Below are 17,120 nucleotides of genomic sequence, written 5' to 3' on the forward strand. Positions count from 1 at the left end.
ATAGGGAAGGCGAGGTTCTTCGAGACGGTAGATTTTGAAAACCAACATTTCCGGCCTTTTGGTTTATAGCGGATGATCTGATTCAAGAGGTTAAAAGGGTGATGATGATGGTTCCGGCTGCTGCAAAGTACATGATTTCTACATTAATTTCGTTGCAGTTTTTCATGTACTAAGGTAATGAGTAGGAATAGGAAGAATCTATACAGGATAATGAAGGAACTTTTCATAAATGTATTTTGAGTTTCACGAGACTTTTTGGAAATGAAACAGAAGCTTTTCGACTGCAACATCACTTCCACCGATATCAAATCTACATTTCTGAACAGCATCTAGATATATTTGAACTTGGCTAGTTCTTGGCTCATTTCTTCCTTTACTGTGCTTTCTTCTCCAAATAAAAATGTTTTTTAAATTCAAATAGTTTTCATCTATCATACCTTACGCGTCGTATCTCGTAAGTCCTTACCTGATCGCATTCAACTAATAGGATCTTGATGGCAATATTTTACAAACGTCATAGCTATCGAGGGAGGCACGTGTACCTTGGCTTCCAGTAGGCCCCTGGTAGAAAAAAAAACCTGTCTTGTGATGGCCAGCAGGCCGCTACAATCGTGAACCTTCTGTAGGCGTTATTCCGTTTCGCGATCCTGGAACCTCGAAATCTTTCAACCCCCCCATATAAGCCCCCATAGGTCCCAGCCTGTCGATGGAAGCGCATATTTGTCTTGCCGCTTGATAAAAATAATCATGCGTGGGCAGAAGAAGTAGTGGAAGCACACCATGTGGCGCTGGCTCGCCGCTGCTAAGTTTCTCTCTGCATGGGAGGGCGCTAATGAGACATAAGGGATCAATCGATGTGGGGGCCGATCGATCGAGACACGCGCGCGCACCGCTCAATCGAACGGCGGTTGCGAACAGGCTGAGCTACAGGATTCCGATTTGACCCTGTGGAGAGACGGCGCGGCAAGTGTTGGTTTCTTGCAACGCCCACCACCACGGCGTAGGGTCATTCGGAACGCATTTTTTTTACTTTTGATATTCCAATTTGGTTTTGTAGCATTTGGGGAAGCAAAATCTTCGTTAAGTTTTCGTGGGGGGCAGCACTACCCAAAATGGTGTGAATTTGTTACATGGATCTGAGTGTCTGAGTTGGGTGATGATCACTGCGGGAGTCGATCGGTGGATTATGGAACCCGTGTTTAGAAAGAGAGAGAGGGTCAAGGGAAAGAAGAGCGAACCATCTCGGTGATAAAAGACAAACGGCATCCACCTACGATTGGTTGTGATTGTAGAAGCCGTTAAGATGCGCGATCGTTTACACTAAATTAACCCCTTCTTTGTCTCTATTCGCTTACAGGGTCGCCACACAAAGACTGGACAACTCGCTGCCATTAAGGTGATGGACGTCACCGAGGAGGAGGAGGAAGAGATCAAGCTAGAGATCAACGTATTAAAGAAATATTCCAACCATCGCAACATTGCCACATACTATGGTGCATTTATCAAAAAGACGCCCGCCGGCAAAGACGACCAGCTGTGGCTGGTGATGGAGTACTGCGGGGCCGGTTCCGTCACCGATCTGGTCAAGTCGACCAAGGGCCAGAGCCTGAAGGAGGAATGGATAGCGTACATCTGTCGCGAGATTCTGCGCGGCCTGAGCTACCTGCACACGAACAAGGTGATACACCGTGACATCAAGGGCCAGAATGTGCTGCTGACGGACAACGCGGAGGTTAAGCTGGTCGACTTCGGTGTATCGGCCCAGCTGGACAAAACCATCGGCCGGCGGAACACTTTCATTGGTAAACATTTTCTTCTCACACTGAGTTGGAGCATAAGATGAAGCAAGAATTACTGAAAACTGTCGCTTGTCGCGCGCCATTTTGTTACAGGTACACCTTACTGGATGGCACCGGAAGTCATAGCTTGTGATGAAAACCGGGACGCAACGTACGACAACCGGTCCGATCTCTGGTCACTAGGTATTACCGCGCTAGAAATGGCCGAATCGCAGCCACCGCTCTGTGATCTCCATCCGATGCGTGCGCTCTTTCTAATCCCGCGCAATCCACCGCCGCGCATGAAGTCGAAGAAATGGTCGAAAAAATTCCACAGCTTCATCGATACGGTGCTTGGTAAGTTGCTAACAACACACACACACAACATCGAATCCATCTAATGTACGAGATTTTGTACGTTTGCAGTGAAAGATTACCATCAACGGCCTTACACGGAGCAGTTACTGAAGCACCCGTTCATCAAAGAGCAACCAACAGAAAGACAAGTTAGAATACAGCTTAAAGATCATATCGATAGGTAAGGAGGGATCGGGTCGTCTCGTAACCGGCGCCAAGCTCTGTAATCACCATTTAATGGTTTCAGGTGTAAGAAGCGTAAGCAGGAGAAGGAACGCGACGACTATCGTTATTCCGGATCAGAAAACGACGATGACGACGGGCAAACTGCGGGCGAACCGTCCTCGATCATTCAGGCACCGGGCAACGATACGCTGCGGCGTACGTTCCACCAGATACAGGAGGGTCGAATGCAGAACGCCGAACAGCAGCAGCCACCGAATCGGAATCAGAAACCACAACCTGTAAGACTGGGGGGGCTGGCGTGTGCACGCGCTGATGTTCGGTGGATTGCTGATCGTGCGTTTTGTTTTTGTCCGAATTTTAGCGAGACGATCGAAGTAAACCGCAACCGGTAGAGGAACCGGGTCCACCATCCCGGCCACAGCTACCGCAGCGTTTGATCGTGGTACCGGACCCACCGGCCAACAGCAACGCAAACCGCCCCCTGCCACCGACACCGCGCAGTGGCAGCGGTTCCTCCTCCCAGCCACAACAGCCATCGTCACAGACGCCGCAACAGCCGGCACGCAATCAGCAAAACTTCTTCAAACCGGTGGTAAGTAGCGGACGAGGTAGCGCGGTATGAGAGCGTCCTGTGTGTACCACGCTCAGCGAACGCTTGAGCATGACCGCCCGACGTGCAGACATGTGGACATGTGAACGGAAGAAAAACAGATACAGTAGAATCGTACTGAACGGAACGAAAACACGGAACCATACGACGAAACGGGAACGAGCAGACTGTCTGTGACGTGACATCTCTGACTATCTTCTTTTTTTTGCCACAATGTTACAATGTCCTCCTCTAGCCTAGTGTTGTAGCTGTTACTGTGTCTCTGTGTAGTGTCAAGATAGTTGTTCTTGCCTTCGTGTTTTATCATTTCACTGCCCGAAAGGCAGCTCAATTGCTTTACATTTCGTTTCTTTAGCTTATGTGTGTGTTAGATTATATTAGGTTCAGCTACTTTGCGTGATTATTTCTACATTCCAATCCGCTTTCCGCTGTCTCAGTAGAACCGAATCACTGTACATATCCTAGCCAAGCGGGGGCAACACAATTCGGACAATTTTTATTTTAATTTCTCGTTTGATATATTTTATATTCCCTTTTCTTTTCATATCACGCTGCTGTACAAACATGTTCGTAAATCGCACACCATTGCACTGTTAATAATGATGCATTCTGCACACAACCGACACACGCACTCAACCTTGTAACACTGTGGACACGCTCACACTATACTACAAACCACCAAACCCCCAACATACTCGAACGAACCGAACAAACACATAATTTCTGCCACGCTGTTTGTACATCTGTTATGTTGAATGTAACTAAACTTGTTGTTTGTTTGTTTTTCTTATAATTCTCAATACACTTTCGCGCGGTTTCCAAATGTACACACACACGCACACAAACCAAACAAACTACTACAAAACCGCCATCGATCCTCGTACCTGTTGTACATATGATTTATGCCGGGTGTTTGGTGATGATCGTCCCTGCTGGCTTGGCTCCCTGGTAAATGTTATATTGTTGCTGCCGGTGTATGCTGCGTTGTTGATGTTCTGATCGCGGCATGATCATGTTGTTTCTCGTTTGCCGATGGTGTGGGACCCCTCTCGCTCGCTCTATGATCTGTGTGCTGGGTCTATTGCTTGGTCTCGCGCACCTTTACCACGGCACGCGCAACTCTACAGCTGCCACCGAGACGACCTGAGGTAAGCATAACGTTTGCAGTTTAATACGTTTTTACTTTGCTTTCACTGTTATACTATCCCATGTCTGAAGCTTCTGCTATCCTAATTCCCGTACTGTTACTGCTGTTTGTCCTATCTGTGCTGTGTTTCGTAAAGCTTCCGCGGCTTCCATTTACTATGACGCGCCTATACCTGGCTGCCTTGCAGTCAGTCTTTATCCTACGTTTTAGTTGCCTTATGTTGAGTGTTATTTTGCTCTGCTGGACATGTTTAATATTAATCGTACAACCGACTCGAGGACGCTTTACTATGGCTAGTAGAAACGTTTTCGCATAACTACGACGGGGGAATAGGTAGACGAAGTATTTACCTAACCACAAACATATTTCCTGCAACACGAAGATCGAGATTGAAAGCTTTTTTACCTAACCAACACAACTGTTGACCACCACATATTTCGATAACCACAACACTGCTAAAGAACGAACAGAGAGAGAGAGAGAGAGAGAGACGTACGATGAAACGAATTACCTAGAGCAAAACGAAACGACAGACACATTTGTTTCAAGGATTGAAACATTATTCTCCTTGTTTTGCCTGGCCATCCCTGATTTTTCCTATTGTAACGAAGCATCTTCCCACTGAAAAGAACGCCTCCCTTAACAATGGCAATGTCGTTATTAACATTCATAATTCCTAATATATTCCCGCCCCGTTGTGAACGCTTATTTTGTTTTTTTACTACTTCTGTTAACCCCTGTCCCTTTGCAAAGTTTATTAAGTGTGTGATGATGTTGTTAATGCTGTGTGTAACAATTCAAAACGAGCGGGAAAACACATTAATAGGCTTTCGCTTGGTTTTGCATCGAATGCTGCTACCGTTAACAATACATGTTTAACTCTATTATCGTTTCTTTTCGAACTGAAATGCTTGAAACAACTGTGATAACTGTACTGACAGAATTACACACATTTCGGTTTGCGATAACTGCGATTTAAAATACAAAATATGTATTTTTCTTCTATTAATTACACCAAATGCGCGCGTCAAGCTCACGCAGTTAATATTAATCGGTGATTTTCTCTCTACACACTTCTCTTTTTTGTTTCATTTTTCTTCCCCAATTCCCCCCCTCCCCCTCATGTCCTTTTGATCCTTATTGCGCTGCCGTCTCGCGTGTCTTGATGCGCAAACGACACTGTGCCGGGGGCTGGCTCTCGAACGTTTGCTCGATGGTTCTTCGATTCGGATTTTGTCTTACGTCGTACGTCGTTCTTGTGTTGGTATTGGTAAAAAATGTGATGACACTGACAAAACTTAATTCCCCCCACCTCCCCCACTGTACGATGATCCACCGTGTGGCGCGTCACACACACATTTGACCCCTCCGTTCCAATCCCACCAAATCACACGACACCAATAACCACTACAACCCAAAACGTTCCTTCAACGGGGTTCGCACACACACACCAAAAAAAAAGGAATTGGACATGTTGGCCGCACAACTAAACGAACTGGGCGTCTCCTCCCCCCCGCAGCAGTCGCAGCAAGCGCAACCGGAAGCGCCACCGCGAAGCAATCGACCACAGCCCGGACCGCCTGTGCCTGGTGGTGGTGGCCAGCAAGCGCAACAGCAGCAGCAACAGGTCAGTGCAGTTGGTGCGAGCGGAGTCGGCAAGGCGCCCGCCATTGCACCGAACGGCAACAATAACAGCAGCAATGGTGGCGGCAGCAGCGGCAACATCAATAACAATAACCATCATCCGCAACCGATCAATCCGCTCGATCCGATCGAAAGCTCCGACTCGGACTCGGAACCGGAGGAACCGAACGGCCGAACACGAAACGACGGTACGCTTCTGGCCAGCGATCCACCGATGCCACTGTAAGTATTACCGATCTAACCACGTCCCGGGTTTTGTGCCGCGCAACGACGATGGCGGCACATTACAACACAGCATTGGAGCCGAGGACCTCCGAATGCCTTCCACTTTCGGGAGTGTTCCGGCGGTGCCTTTTGGTTTTTTTTTTAATTTTGCTTAACGGTTGTTGTCCACTGGGGGCCGTAGCTCATGGTGGGTGCGCCGATTAGGTAGTTGTTTGAGTGGAGCGTGTTTAAGGAAGGAGGGCGAAAATCAAAAGGACATTCATATTACATTTTTTGGTGCTGTATGTGTTGCATCGTATGGTCAAATCAGCATCAAGGACTTGTAGAAAAATTTAGAAGATAACTTAATTTTTATTTATGTTTTGCAAGTGAAATAACGGTTTTCGCGTTGAGTAAGTAACGCCTTAAAGTATGCAATCATTGTTTTTTGTCGTCTAAGCGATATTAGGACACGTGTTGAACATTTACAAGGTCGAGTCATTTAGAGAAAGAGTCGAATGAGGTCTCAAAGTTCCAAAGCCTCTATTATTGAATGAACCTAGATGTGCCCAAACATTTAGAGCAACAAAACGATGCAAAAGAGATAAATTAATACATTGCATAACTTTAGGCGCATTCATCTAGCTCACAGTGAATGCTCAACATTCTGATGAATTGTTTTTTATATTGTAGATTTACACTACTTTACACTCCACATTCAGTGCATTGATTTGGCCATCGTGCAGTACGCACAAGAACACCAGTTACAGCGCAGTTAATATAAATCAAGATACATTACGACCATCGCTCATCACTAACCAATTGTCATTGTTACGTCTGTCTTTCACCTCTCTCGTTCCTTTTTTTATTCTTATCAACCTTCAATTCAACGTTATTTTCATACTTTCAACCCAAATCCTCTAATCTAAACTTCGGTCTAAACTCGATTCCCCTTACCTTCCCGATCATATCACACATTCGATTTGCCTCTTTTGCTCTCACATATTATCATTTCCACCACTCATCATCGGTTCCATCACTTTTCGCCCGCTTTTCTCTCTCATTTTCTTTCCCTCCTTTGGTTTTGCTTTTCGCCTCTCTGTCCTTCCTGTTTTTGTTTGTTTTCGTTTTGTTTTCCGTTTGGTTTGGATTTCCGTTATGTTCAGTCCCGAATTTTCCTATAGGACGGGCGGTTTGGGAGTGCTCGCCGAATCCGACCAGAACAATCAGTCGTCGTCGAGCACGCCGGCGGGCGGCGGTGGTGGCAGTGGAGCCAGTGTCCTGTCGCCTCCGAGCGGTGGCGGCGGTGGACCTCCGAACCGACCGCTCCCACCAACGCCAGACGACGATGACGCACAAGGCGACGGGACACTCATCAAGCGGGTAAGTCGGCCTTCTTGCACCTTCTTTTGTTTTTCCATTTCCGCTCTACACATATTTTCATCATTGGTTCAATCTGTCCTCAAACTTATACGTTCTCTTATCTACCTTTCGCTACGTTTCTGCGTTGTGTTGTTTTCCGGTTTTTTGTTTTTTTTTCTCGACATTTTTGTGTAAAAATTCGGTTTTTCCGTCTTTCGCACCTTCATCGCTCTGTTATCATGTGTTTTTGTTTTCTATTTTTCTGCTCTAAGTCGAACACGTACATCGATTGTTTTTTTATCGATTAGCTCTTTGTGTGTGAGTTTGATGCTCTGCCTTGTTATGTTTGTTTGATTAAAGGTTTTATTGGCAATTTATTCATTTTTAATTTTTGAACGATTAGTTTTCCGTTTTCTTCTAATGTGTTAGAAGATAAGATATGGCTTTCTCCGTCTTTTGCATTTAAGCTCTTGTATTTTTTGTTTGTTTTAAGTTCCAAATTTTGCTTTGTTTCCCATCACAACGGTTAACAATTCGATGAAATGGTTTTTCTTTCAAAAATGTCAATCGATTACCTCTACATTAAAGCAGCAAAAACCAAATTTTTATGAGTTGGATGCATTCGCTCGTATATTCGTACGCGATTTTTAGCAAACCACACTCACACACACACCACTCACCGCTCTCTGGTTACGTTCGATCGTTGTTGAGTTTTAGTTCCATCGAGACGATATACTCTTTTACCCAAGCCGTAATATCACTCATTATTCTTACGAAGCGCGACTTATAACATACCTCCCGGCGTGTGGTATCTGTCTGATGATACGTTGCTTTCTCTTTCTCTCTTTTTTCTCTTTCTACCTATCTGCCAAACCAATCCACGTGTGGGGTGGTGGTGGGCTTTAGATTTTCAATCTAAAGTGGAAAAATTTCGAACTGCAAACCGTGAACTGTTTAGTAAATTGAAAACAAAAAAAAAATGTTTTTCTTTTCCTCCTTTTCCCACGGTTCCCCTTTTTTCACGTTTCTGTGGATTTGCATTTGTATAAAATAAGCATATAGGCGCTGTTGCTTTAGTTCGCGTTCTGTTCTGTGGCATACCGTTTTTTTCTCGCACACCTTAGCATTGTGTTTTTGTAATGTTAACTTTGTTGTTTACCTTTGCGCTCTGAATGATTTAGAATTTCTGTCCATTTTGTGATATGCTGTCTTGTATGCCCACGTTACCCTCCTTCTTTCGTTCCACTAGCCGGTAGAGAAGAAGAAGGAAGAAAAAGAGAGAGACTTTAGCGTTTTGGTTTTGGTGGGTTCTCGTTTTGGGCTGCATCCCGTTCATATTGATCTGTATAACTTCTTCTTCTTTCTGTACATGTATAAAGTATAGCCGTATATTTATATATAGCGTTACAACACCATGCATTATATACATATTATGTTAAACGTTGACTAAGAGCATCCCCACCCCAATGTTAATTTTAGCCATCCCCCGTTTTGTTTAGTAGTATCTGGTTGGTTAAGGTTACAAAAAACAGCAGCACACCCATACACACACACACACAGTTATTCTCTTTTTTTACGTTCCTACCGATTGGAATTTTGTTGGGGTTCGGGATCGGTTGTTCTGATTTTGTTCATTACTTTTTTGTGTCGCTTTTTGGTTGCTGTCTCTCTAGTGCTCACGTTTCATGATTTGTTTAGTAAAATATGTTTGGTGTGTTAAACACACGAACCAACCTTCTTACGAAACACCCCCCCGTCCATTGGAGTATTGGAATGCACCGAAAAGAAATCCATTGGTTGACACTGCAAAGCTAGGCTGAGCCATGAACCTTCTAATGAAGCGTATTGCTGGAAGTAATAAGCTGTCCAGGTATCGATGAAACCGCCTATCTGCATTTAATAGTTCCCCAAACCCCTCAAACACCGACACACACTGCCGCTTTTACTGACATGCTTACCAGCATTTGGTAAACTCCGCTATGGAAAGCATATTTCATGCGCTAAGCTAATATTACACAAATGAGAGGAACAAATGTTGAACATCTCTACGGTACAAAAGCCATGCAGCTTTGCAATCAGTTAATGTTTAATGCTTATACTGCAGCTCCTGCTAGTCGTTTTCGCCGCCACTCGCTATGCTCGTTCTTTCGTATATACCTTCCATGGGTCACTCAGTGCCCCACAAATCACAAAACAGTGCGATACAAATGGTAGTGGTTTGTTCATCTCTTGTCGTTCGATTGGTTCCTCGGTTTATTCCTTACTCTTGTTAGTTTAACTCCTTTCCGCATTGCTCGCTCTATGTTGCCGTTGTTGTTGTTGCTGCCTGACCTAAAGTATACTAGAACCACTCGATTGCTTATCGGCTCTTGGTAGCCAGTAAGATCGTGTTAAATGTTTATCGTCCTCTCCATCATCGTAGACTAGACAACCGAACGATCATCTCATTTTCGTTTCATCCATTTGATCTATGTCAGTTTAAAAAGAGCAAGTAAAAACAAACAGTTTGTTAGCCGATCAAAATTTAGATCACTTTGTAATTTGATAATGTTCTCGTTGTACCCTAGCATTGACTAATTTGACTGAGTACCGATTGGCAGTGCACTTTTTAGCTACTGAATGTTTGTCTGGTCGCGGTAATCTAGCATACTTCATCGAATCCATCTGTAATTGATATTGCTCTTCGAGTCGTTCCACTCTTCATCACTCACTGTTCTTGCCCTTGGCGATCCCGTGTCATGTTTGGTTCAACTCTCCTTAGCTCTTCGCCATCTCAACAAATGCGTTGTTGAACTGTATCCTACATTCCATTATCATATAAGTCATAAAAAACACATACCGCGACTTGGAGGAGCCGCCCCATCTTTTTCACAGTTTGTGCTTCATCACTTGTCGCTCCCTTGGTCGCTGAAAAATTGTGTAGGTTTAGAAGGTAAAACCTTGATCGGTTCTCACTTTTAAGCATCCACCATTCCACCATCTCTCAAAAATCGTCCAATCAAAAAGTAGAAAAAACAAACATTCGCCTTTCATGTAACTGCCGTAGAACGTCGACAATAAGTCATCCTCGTCGATCGGAACGACCACCACCTCATCGTCCGCTTCCACCGGCTCGACAACGCACTCCGAAAGCGACGAAGCCGTCCTGCTCCGCGATTGGGATTTCGAAAGATTCTTCCCGTCCAACGAACGTCCGAAGCCGTCCCAGCGCCACTCGATGTCGGACAAGACATCGTCCTCCTCCTCCAACTCGCCGGCCGACTCCAACGGGCGTCTGCGGCCTAACGCGATCGACAACAAAACTCGCAAGGAGCTTGCCAACTCAACCGCTTCCTGTGCGATGAAGAAACCGTACCCCGCGTCGCAACAGATGAACCTGGCGTACGCCGAGAAGCGCAAGGTGGAAGAGATGAACAACAAGATCCGGCTGGAGGAACACGTCAAGCACGAAATATTCGCCCGTCAACGGTTACAGTTGGATAAGGCGTCATCGCCTTCGAGAGCCACGGGTGGACAAAACTCTGCCCAACAGCAGCAGGCACACAAACGGCAGGAATCGGATTCCCGACTGCCGCTCAACTTTGCCCGTGCTTTTCGGCGTGAAAATTCGGACTTTTTCCCCCTCTCGAAACGCCATTCGGCGATACTGGGTGAAGCGTCCGCGGACGCCAAGTCAATGTCCCCGGGCAGAGGTCAGGAGGGTATGCTGCAACAGCACCAGCAACAGCGCTCCAGTGCCATCTTTTCACGCAGCAGTCGCAACAAGTTCGAGCCCATTCTGACCAACTTTTCGCTCAACAATCCGTCCGGTAGTGATGACGAGCGTCGGTCGGTGTCCCGCCTAACACCACCGCGCACGGGAGGTCAGCAGGGTGTTGGAGGAGGAGGAGGAGGAGGAGCATCCGGTACATCTAACGAAGGTAGCAGCGGTGGTGGGGGAAGTGGTAATGCGCAAGGCCGCCAGCCGAGTCCGCTGGCAGGGTCGCAGGTGACCACACGCAACATGGACTTCTTGCGTCCGCGTCGCGAAAAAACTGAGTCGGTTATCTTCGTTCGTAATTCACCCAACCGGCCGCAGCAATCCTTGCTGTTTGATGGTCAACAGGTAAAAGCACACAAACACATTGATACACTCACACACCTCTCTACCTCTCTCACAAGTGACGGGGGAAGGATCATACGTGGGCTATCATCACAAGTCCTTGCGATCGACTGGTGCACATTGAAGCAGGAACTGTTTAACGTTACGATATGTTGCTGTTGTTCTTCTCTCTGGTTCTTTGTGACTTCAACTATCCTATCCCGAAACATTGAGTACTTTAAGTGAGAAGGCTATTTCTTAGTTGAAGTTTAAATTCAGAACTCCTTAAATCCTTATATCCTTCTTTGTCGTCAAAAATGGTAATGCATTCATTTTTTTATCTTCGTAAACTTAGAAAACAGACGATATATTCTATTCATATTGTGCGTGCATAACTTAAAGTTCAAAGCAAATTTCACCATGACATGTATCATCGAGTTCTTCCTCAATAGCATCATTGCCAGCTGTAAAGCGAATAATTCATGCCAGTGTGCACCTAGCTTAAGCTCGCAACTCCTGGACAGTTGAGTTGATAGTGTACGTGACCCATCCCTGCCACTCCCCCGTGCAACAAAAACCGAAAAGAAAAAAAGACAAATTGGAACGAATTCCTACCATCCCCCAATCATCAGTACCTACCCCCACGAAAAAAAAAAATATTCCGTCCATGCAAGATGCAACTCCTTCTTAGCTGCAGCCGTTTTGTTTTCGTTCCAAAACCCCCCCTTTTTGCTCTGTTCCCACGTTCAATGTGTACTACTACTACCCTTAGCTGTGCCAGTAACACGTGCGTTCGTGTGTTTCTAACCCGAAAATCGGACCTAGCCTCTTCTCTGCCCCCGAATCGCATCATCGTGCATCATTGGTGAATAATAATAATTGTAATAACCTAGTTAATCATCACTAGATCGCATGAAATGATTATTAATAATAATAGGTTAGTGGAAAAGCAAAAAGAAAAAACAGAAAGCTTAGCACAAGGAACGTAAATTTTGAACCGTTGAGCACTCATCTCAACTACGTGATGTGAATAAGCCTAGTAAGCCAGAAATGTCAGACATGATCTCAGAGGTCGTTAGGCCAAGAAGAAGCTCTCATCTGTTAGGAAGGTTTGTGTTAAGACTTTATACACATGTTGCTGAAGTAAATTATTCCAAAATAACGCTGTGTGAAAGTTAATAGTTTCGAGGGATTCACCTATAAAACTGAGGAAGCTTCTACATGTAGGACAATCATTGATGAAGCAGCTAGATTAGGATCTTGTATTTAAAGTTCAAAAGGTGTAAAATTTAGCTCTACAACAGACAGAGGCTTTTAGGGACTTGATCGGAAGCTCTTATTGAGACTAGCGATGTTGTGTGCAACCAGTGTCCATCAGCAACATTGTAAATAATTGCATGCCAACCCACCAACACTACCCACTGCCACGGAATGTTTGTGTAATGTTGTTTGGCTCACATCAGTGTTAATCATGTTATGTGTATATGTGTATGTGTGAATGTTTGTACTGTATGTGTTCAAAACTAATCCATCTGTGATGCTGTGTAGTACTAACCCTCGCCCCCCCTAAAAGTAAGACATTATCCAGGGACATCCCTTCAGAATAAGCCACTCGGAACTAGACATCAGCAACAATGCACTTGAGGCGCAACAAAAACAAAAAAAAGCTATCGGAAGTTTTCTCACTCGGTTCCCACTACTATTAAGCTGTCGTTCTATCGTTTCAGAAGAGAAATGGCGTCAAACTTCCACCATTTGTATTGCAGTCGTATTTGTCCCCGAGCAGTGTTTCGCGAGCTTTATTTCACTAAAAAAATGTCTGAAATGTTGTCCACGGACAAAACTACTCTCTCTCTCTCAAGGGAGGAGTGTAACGAGTGCGATAGGCGTATTTTTGTTTTAACAGTTCCATCATGAGAAGATCACTTAAATGTCGATCGTTTGGCGCGCTTATTCGGATGACATTTTGACCCCCGTCCATGAAGGTCCCGTGTGAAGCCGTCGTCTCTCTCCCCGGGGCCTGTGTTTGAAAATGCTCCCTCTATTGACAAGATATCATTGAAAGAAAAACGGGAAAGGGCTTCTGATAAAAAAAAACTTAATTGCTAACGCTTTACCGTGCAACCAATCGAGTTTTGTTTGTTGTGGCACCAACTCCAACCCCAACTGGAAGCGTTTGAATTCATTTCATTAACTTACACATTAATTTACACCACATACCCCGGTTGTACTTTTTGTGTTCACTGCCTTTGTTTGTTTTCTCATTTCCCTTTCTTTTCTGTTTGTTTTGTACTATTTCGTTCTGTACCCGCTTCTACTACCAACTCTACTCGCTTTTTTTTCTAACGATCTAATAACTAAAAACCCCACCATATTGCAACATTAATAGCGTATCTAAACTTGTTCTAAAGCTCTTACTTTTGTTGAGAAATTCCTTTTGCAATACGTTCCATTTCGTTTCCGGTTTTCGTTTCGTTTCAGTACGATCTGATTGTAATTTGCATACCGTTTTTTTTTTAAACTTTCGTTCTGTTATGCCACTGTTTCTATCACACCACATGTTAACACTTCGGTGTTTTTCTTTCTTTTCTATTATACTGTACGATCTTTAATTGATCCTCCGCGTGCTGCTACATCGATCACTAATGATGTTTTTCTTCTCTTCCATTCCGTGCATAAATTCTACAACGAACGACTTCAATTAAAAAAACACACACACATCCACATAAACAACACCCACACACACACACACATGCTTTAATGTGTCTTCGATCGGTACTCTAACGCTTTGTCGCAGAAGAATCGTTCTGGGGAGAACAGCAGCCTTGGTACGCCCGGGCAGCGAACGAGCAGCGTCCTGCCGGATCTACTTAGTCAAGCATCCCCGGCGACACCCCCGAGACATGACAAGTCCGCCAGCGAGGAGGTAAGTGTGCACCGTTGGAGGGTGCTTCTGCACACGGGCTTTGGATGCTTCATCTCTCCACAAGATCGCTTTCCCATCCCTTTACCACCACACTACTAGGTGCAATGCTACATCCTTTTCCGTTGCTTTTGAAGCTATCCGAACCTGGACCGAATAGCTCATGCTCCTTCCATTTTTTTCATTTCGCGGTTCATTACCCTGTCCTGTTCGAAGAGTTTAGCTTCCAATTGCTTTAGCACCGAATCCTGCTTTCATTGCACCTTGGATCCTATTTCCTGCCGAGTTTCATCCAGTGTTTCCGCGAGGTTGTTGGTGGTTACAGGTTCGCGTTTGTGTGTGTTTGTGTATATGTTTGTCGGCAAAGAAAGAGGATGTCTTCACAGCTTTACTAATTTATTCCTTTGTCTTTTGAATATTTATCTCATCTACATTAAAAGCTTCAAATATAAATTCCAAACAGTGTCTTTCATTTTTCAGAATATTAAATAAATTATTTGTTTCATTTTGCTACATTTGTCCTTAAATCAATAGCGAAAGCAATATTTTTTTTTGATAATGTCTTTAATTTATTTAAAAAAAATCTTGTATCGGTTCTTATAACTCCGTATCCTGTTGTCCGGTGATGGTTTTTTATGTGTGTCTTTCCTTTCTTCTGTTATTTAGTTATGTTACGCTCTGTTTAACATTTGTGTTGGCTTCATTTTTCCTCATTTTTATGCTTTTTATTTTCCTCTCTCTTTCTCATTCTATTAATATTTCTTTCATGTTTTATTAAACATTTTACTAATTTTGTTTTCTTTTACTTTTATTTTACAACTTCTGCTACTCACACAACCTCTACAAAAATAAAAAAAAACCCTTTCGTTGTTTTGTGAACGTTAAACTTGCAATGCTTCTAAATGCAAAACAAAAAAATAAATTTTAAAATAAAACAATAAAATAATATAACAATTAATTAAAAACGCAAATAAAATTGCAATCGCGTACTAAAACTTAAAAAAAAACTACGTTACGATGCCCCGCAACTAAAGTATCGGGCAGCGGTGAATTCCTCCGTTCAGTCGAACCTCCAAGTCCCCGGTAGCATGCAATCCAAACCCTTCCTTCCAGCTCCAAACAGTACGAACAGCGCAAACACCACCACCACCAACAACCTGAGCGCCGCTGGTCCGGCGGTGGCGGGAAGCAAAGGCAACGCTTCTTCGCCCCATTCGACGGTGTCGAACTCGTCGTCCTCCCGCAACAACAGTCCCAACCATTCGATTAACACTAGACTCCTAAGCAGTAGTAGTAACAGTAGTAGTAGCGTCGTCGTCGTCAATCATAAACTGCTCAATAACAATCATTTACTACCTCCTCCCTACCACCAACAACAACAACAACAACAACAATACCACCAACACCATCAAATGCGTGACCATCTGCCAATGGGAACGATGCCCGTGCATCTGCTGCCCGGTGCATCGGCGAACGGAAACGCCAACAACACCCCGGGCACTGCACAACACCCGCTGCCGGTGTCGCCATTTTCGTTGGCACTGCAACAGAAGCAGCGCAGCTTTCTCACGTTCGGGTTCGGCGCCCAGTCGGGCGGTTCGGCTGCGTCGCGCCGCGAGAGCCATGTGAACGTGAACGTTACGCCGACGTCGCACGACGCTTCGAGCGATACGCCCGAAATCCGGAAGTACAAGAAGCGTTTCAATTCGGAAATTCTGTGCGCGGCACTGTGGGGTGTGAACCTGCTGATCGGCACGGAGAATGGGTTGATGTTGCTGGATCGGTCGGGACAGGGCAAGGTAAGCAGGCAAAGGAAGAGTGGCTTCCCCTTGGACTGCTTATTTAAAAACTCGTCTCTTACAGGTCTACCAGCTGATATCTCGCAGACGGTTCCAGCAGATGGAGGTGCTCGAAGGACAAAACATTCTGGTGACCATCTCGGGCAAGAAGAATCGTGTCCGTGTGTACTACCTGTCCTGGCTCAAGTCAAAGATCTTGCGCACCGATGGCCTGACGGATGTAAGTAGCCGCCCCCTAAACCTCCCATGGCCGTGTTTTTTTTCTAATTTTTCTTTCCCTTCGTGGTTCCTTTTTTAGCAACAAGTGGAGCGCCGCAACGGCTGGATCAATGTCGGTGATCTGCAGGGTGCCGTACACTTCAAGATCGTCAAGTACGAGCGAATCAAATTCTTGGTGATCGCTCTGAAAGACTCGATCGAAATCTACGCCTGGGCACCGAAACCCTACCATAAGTTTATGGCATTTAAGGTAAGCACGGAACGGATGATTTGAGGGTGAGATTCTCCCGGAAGGAAGTTAACCCGTTTCTCCCCGCAGAGCTTCGGTGAGCTGATGCATCGTCCACTGTTGGTCGATCTGACGGTCGAGGAGCAGACGCGGCTAAAGGTCATCTACGGGTCGGCGGAAGGTTTCCATGCGGTCGATCTCGATTCGGCAACCGTTTACGATATCTATCTTCCTAAGCATGTAAGTGCGCTTTCCGGCCATCGAAAGCAAAAGGAGCGGTCCTGTTTAACCAGTTGTGTGTTGATGACTCCTTCCAGACTCAGGGTCCAATTTCGCCACACTGTATCGTAACGCTGCCGAACTCGAACGGTATGCAGCTGTTGCTGTGCTACGACAACGAAGGTGTATACGTCAACACGATGGGCCGCGTGTCCAAGAACATCGTGTTGCAGTGGGGCGAAATGCCAACCTCCGTGGCGTACATCGGCACCGGTCAGATAATGGGCTGGGGCAACAAAGCAATCGAGGTGAGCAGCAGCTACTCCCCTATGTGTTACGGCATGTTTTTGGCTCTTTATAAA

At 45.1% G+C, this 17,120-nt stretch overlaps 1 protein-coding gene across 19 annotated transcripts in view; it reads left to right on the top strand.

The window, feature by feature from the left end:
- Positions 1–17,120, top strand: part of LOC118509509 (serine/threonine-protein kinase mig-15) — a 51,558-nt gene that overhangs the window by 30,868 nt on the left and 3,570 nt on the right. For 5 of the 19 annotated variants that reach the window (XM_036050177.1, XM_036050175.1, XM_036050178.1 and 2 more), the window contains exons 4-18: positions 1,358–1,802; positions 1,893–2,135; positions 2,205–2,316; positions 2,383–2,599; positions 2,683–2,913; positions 4,059–4,079; positions 5,541–5,944; positions 7,093–7,309; positions 10,335–11,393; positions 14,167–14,295; positions 15,327–16,091; positions 16,156–16,311; positions 16,390–16,560; positions 16,630–16,779; positions 16,857–17,066. In XM_036050177.1, coding sequence (XP_035906070.1) covers positions 1,358–1,802; positions 1,893–2,135; positions 2,205–2,316; positions 2,383–2,599; positions 2,683–2,913; positions 4,059–4,079; positions 5,541–5,944; positions 7,093–7,309; positions 10,335–11,393; positions 14,167–14,295; positions 15,327–16,091; positions 16,156–16,311; positions 16,390–16,560; positions 16,630–16,779; positions 16,857–17,066 — 4,530 coding nt within the window. The remainder of the gene's footprint in view (positions 1–1,357; positions 1,803–1,892; positions 2,136–2,204; positions 2,317–2,382; positions 2,600–2,682; positions 2,914–4,058; positions 4,080–5,540; positions 5,945–7,092; positions 7,310–10,334; positions 11,394–14,166; positions 14,296–15,326; positions 16,092–16,155; positions 16,312–16,389; positions 16,561–16,629; positions 16,780–16,856; positions 17,067–17,120) is intronic. The other 14 variants (XM_036050180.1, XM_036050181.1, XM_036050183.1 and 11 more) reach the window with 14 other exon arrangements.

Source organism: Anopheles stephensi, chromosome 3 (assembly GCF_013141755.1).
Source record: "Anopheles stephensi strain Indian chromosome 3, UCI_ANSTEP_V1.0, whole genome shotgun sequence".
NCBI lineage: Eukaryota > Metazoa > Arthropoda > Insecta > Diptera > Culicidae > Anopheles > Anopheles stephensi.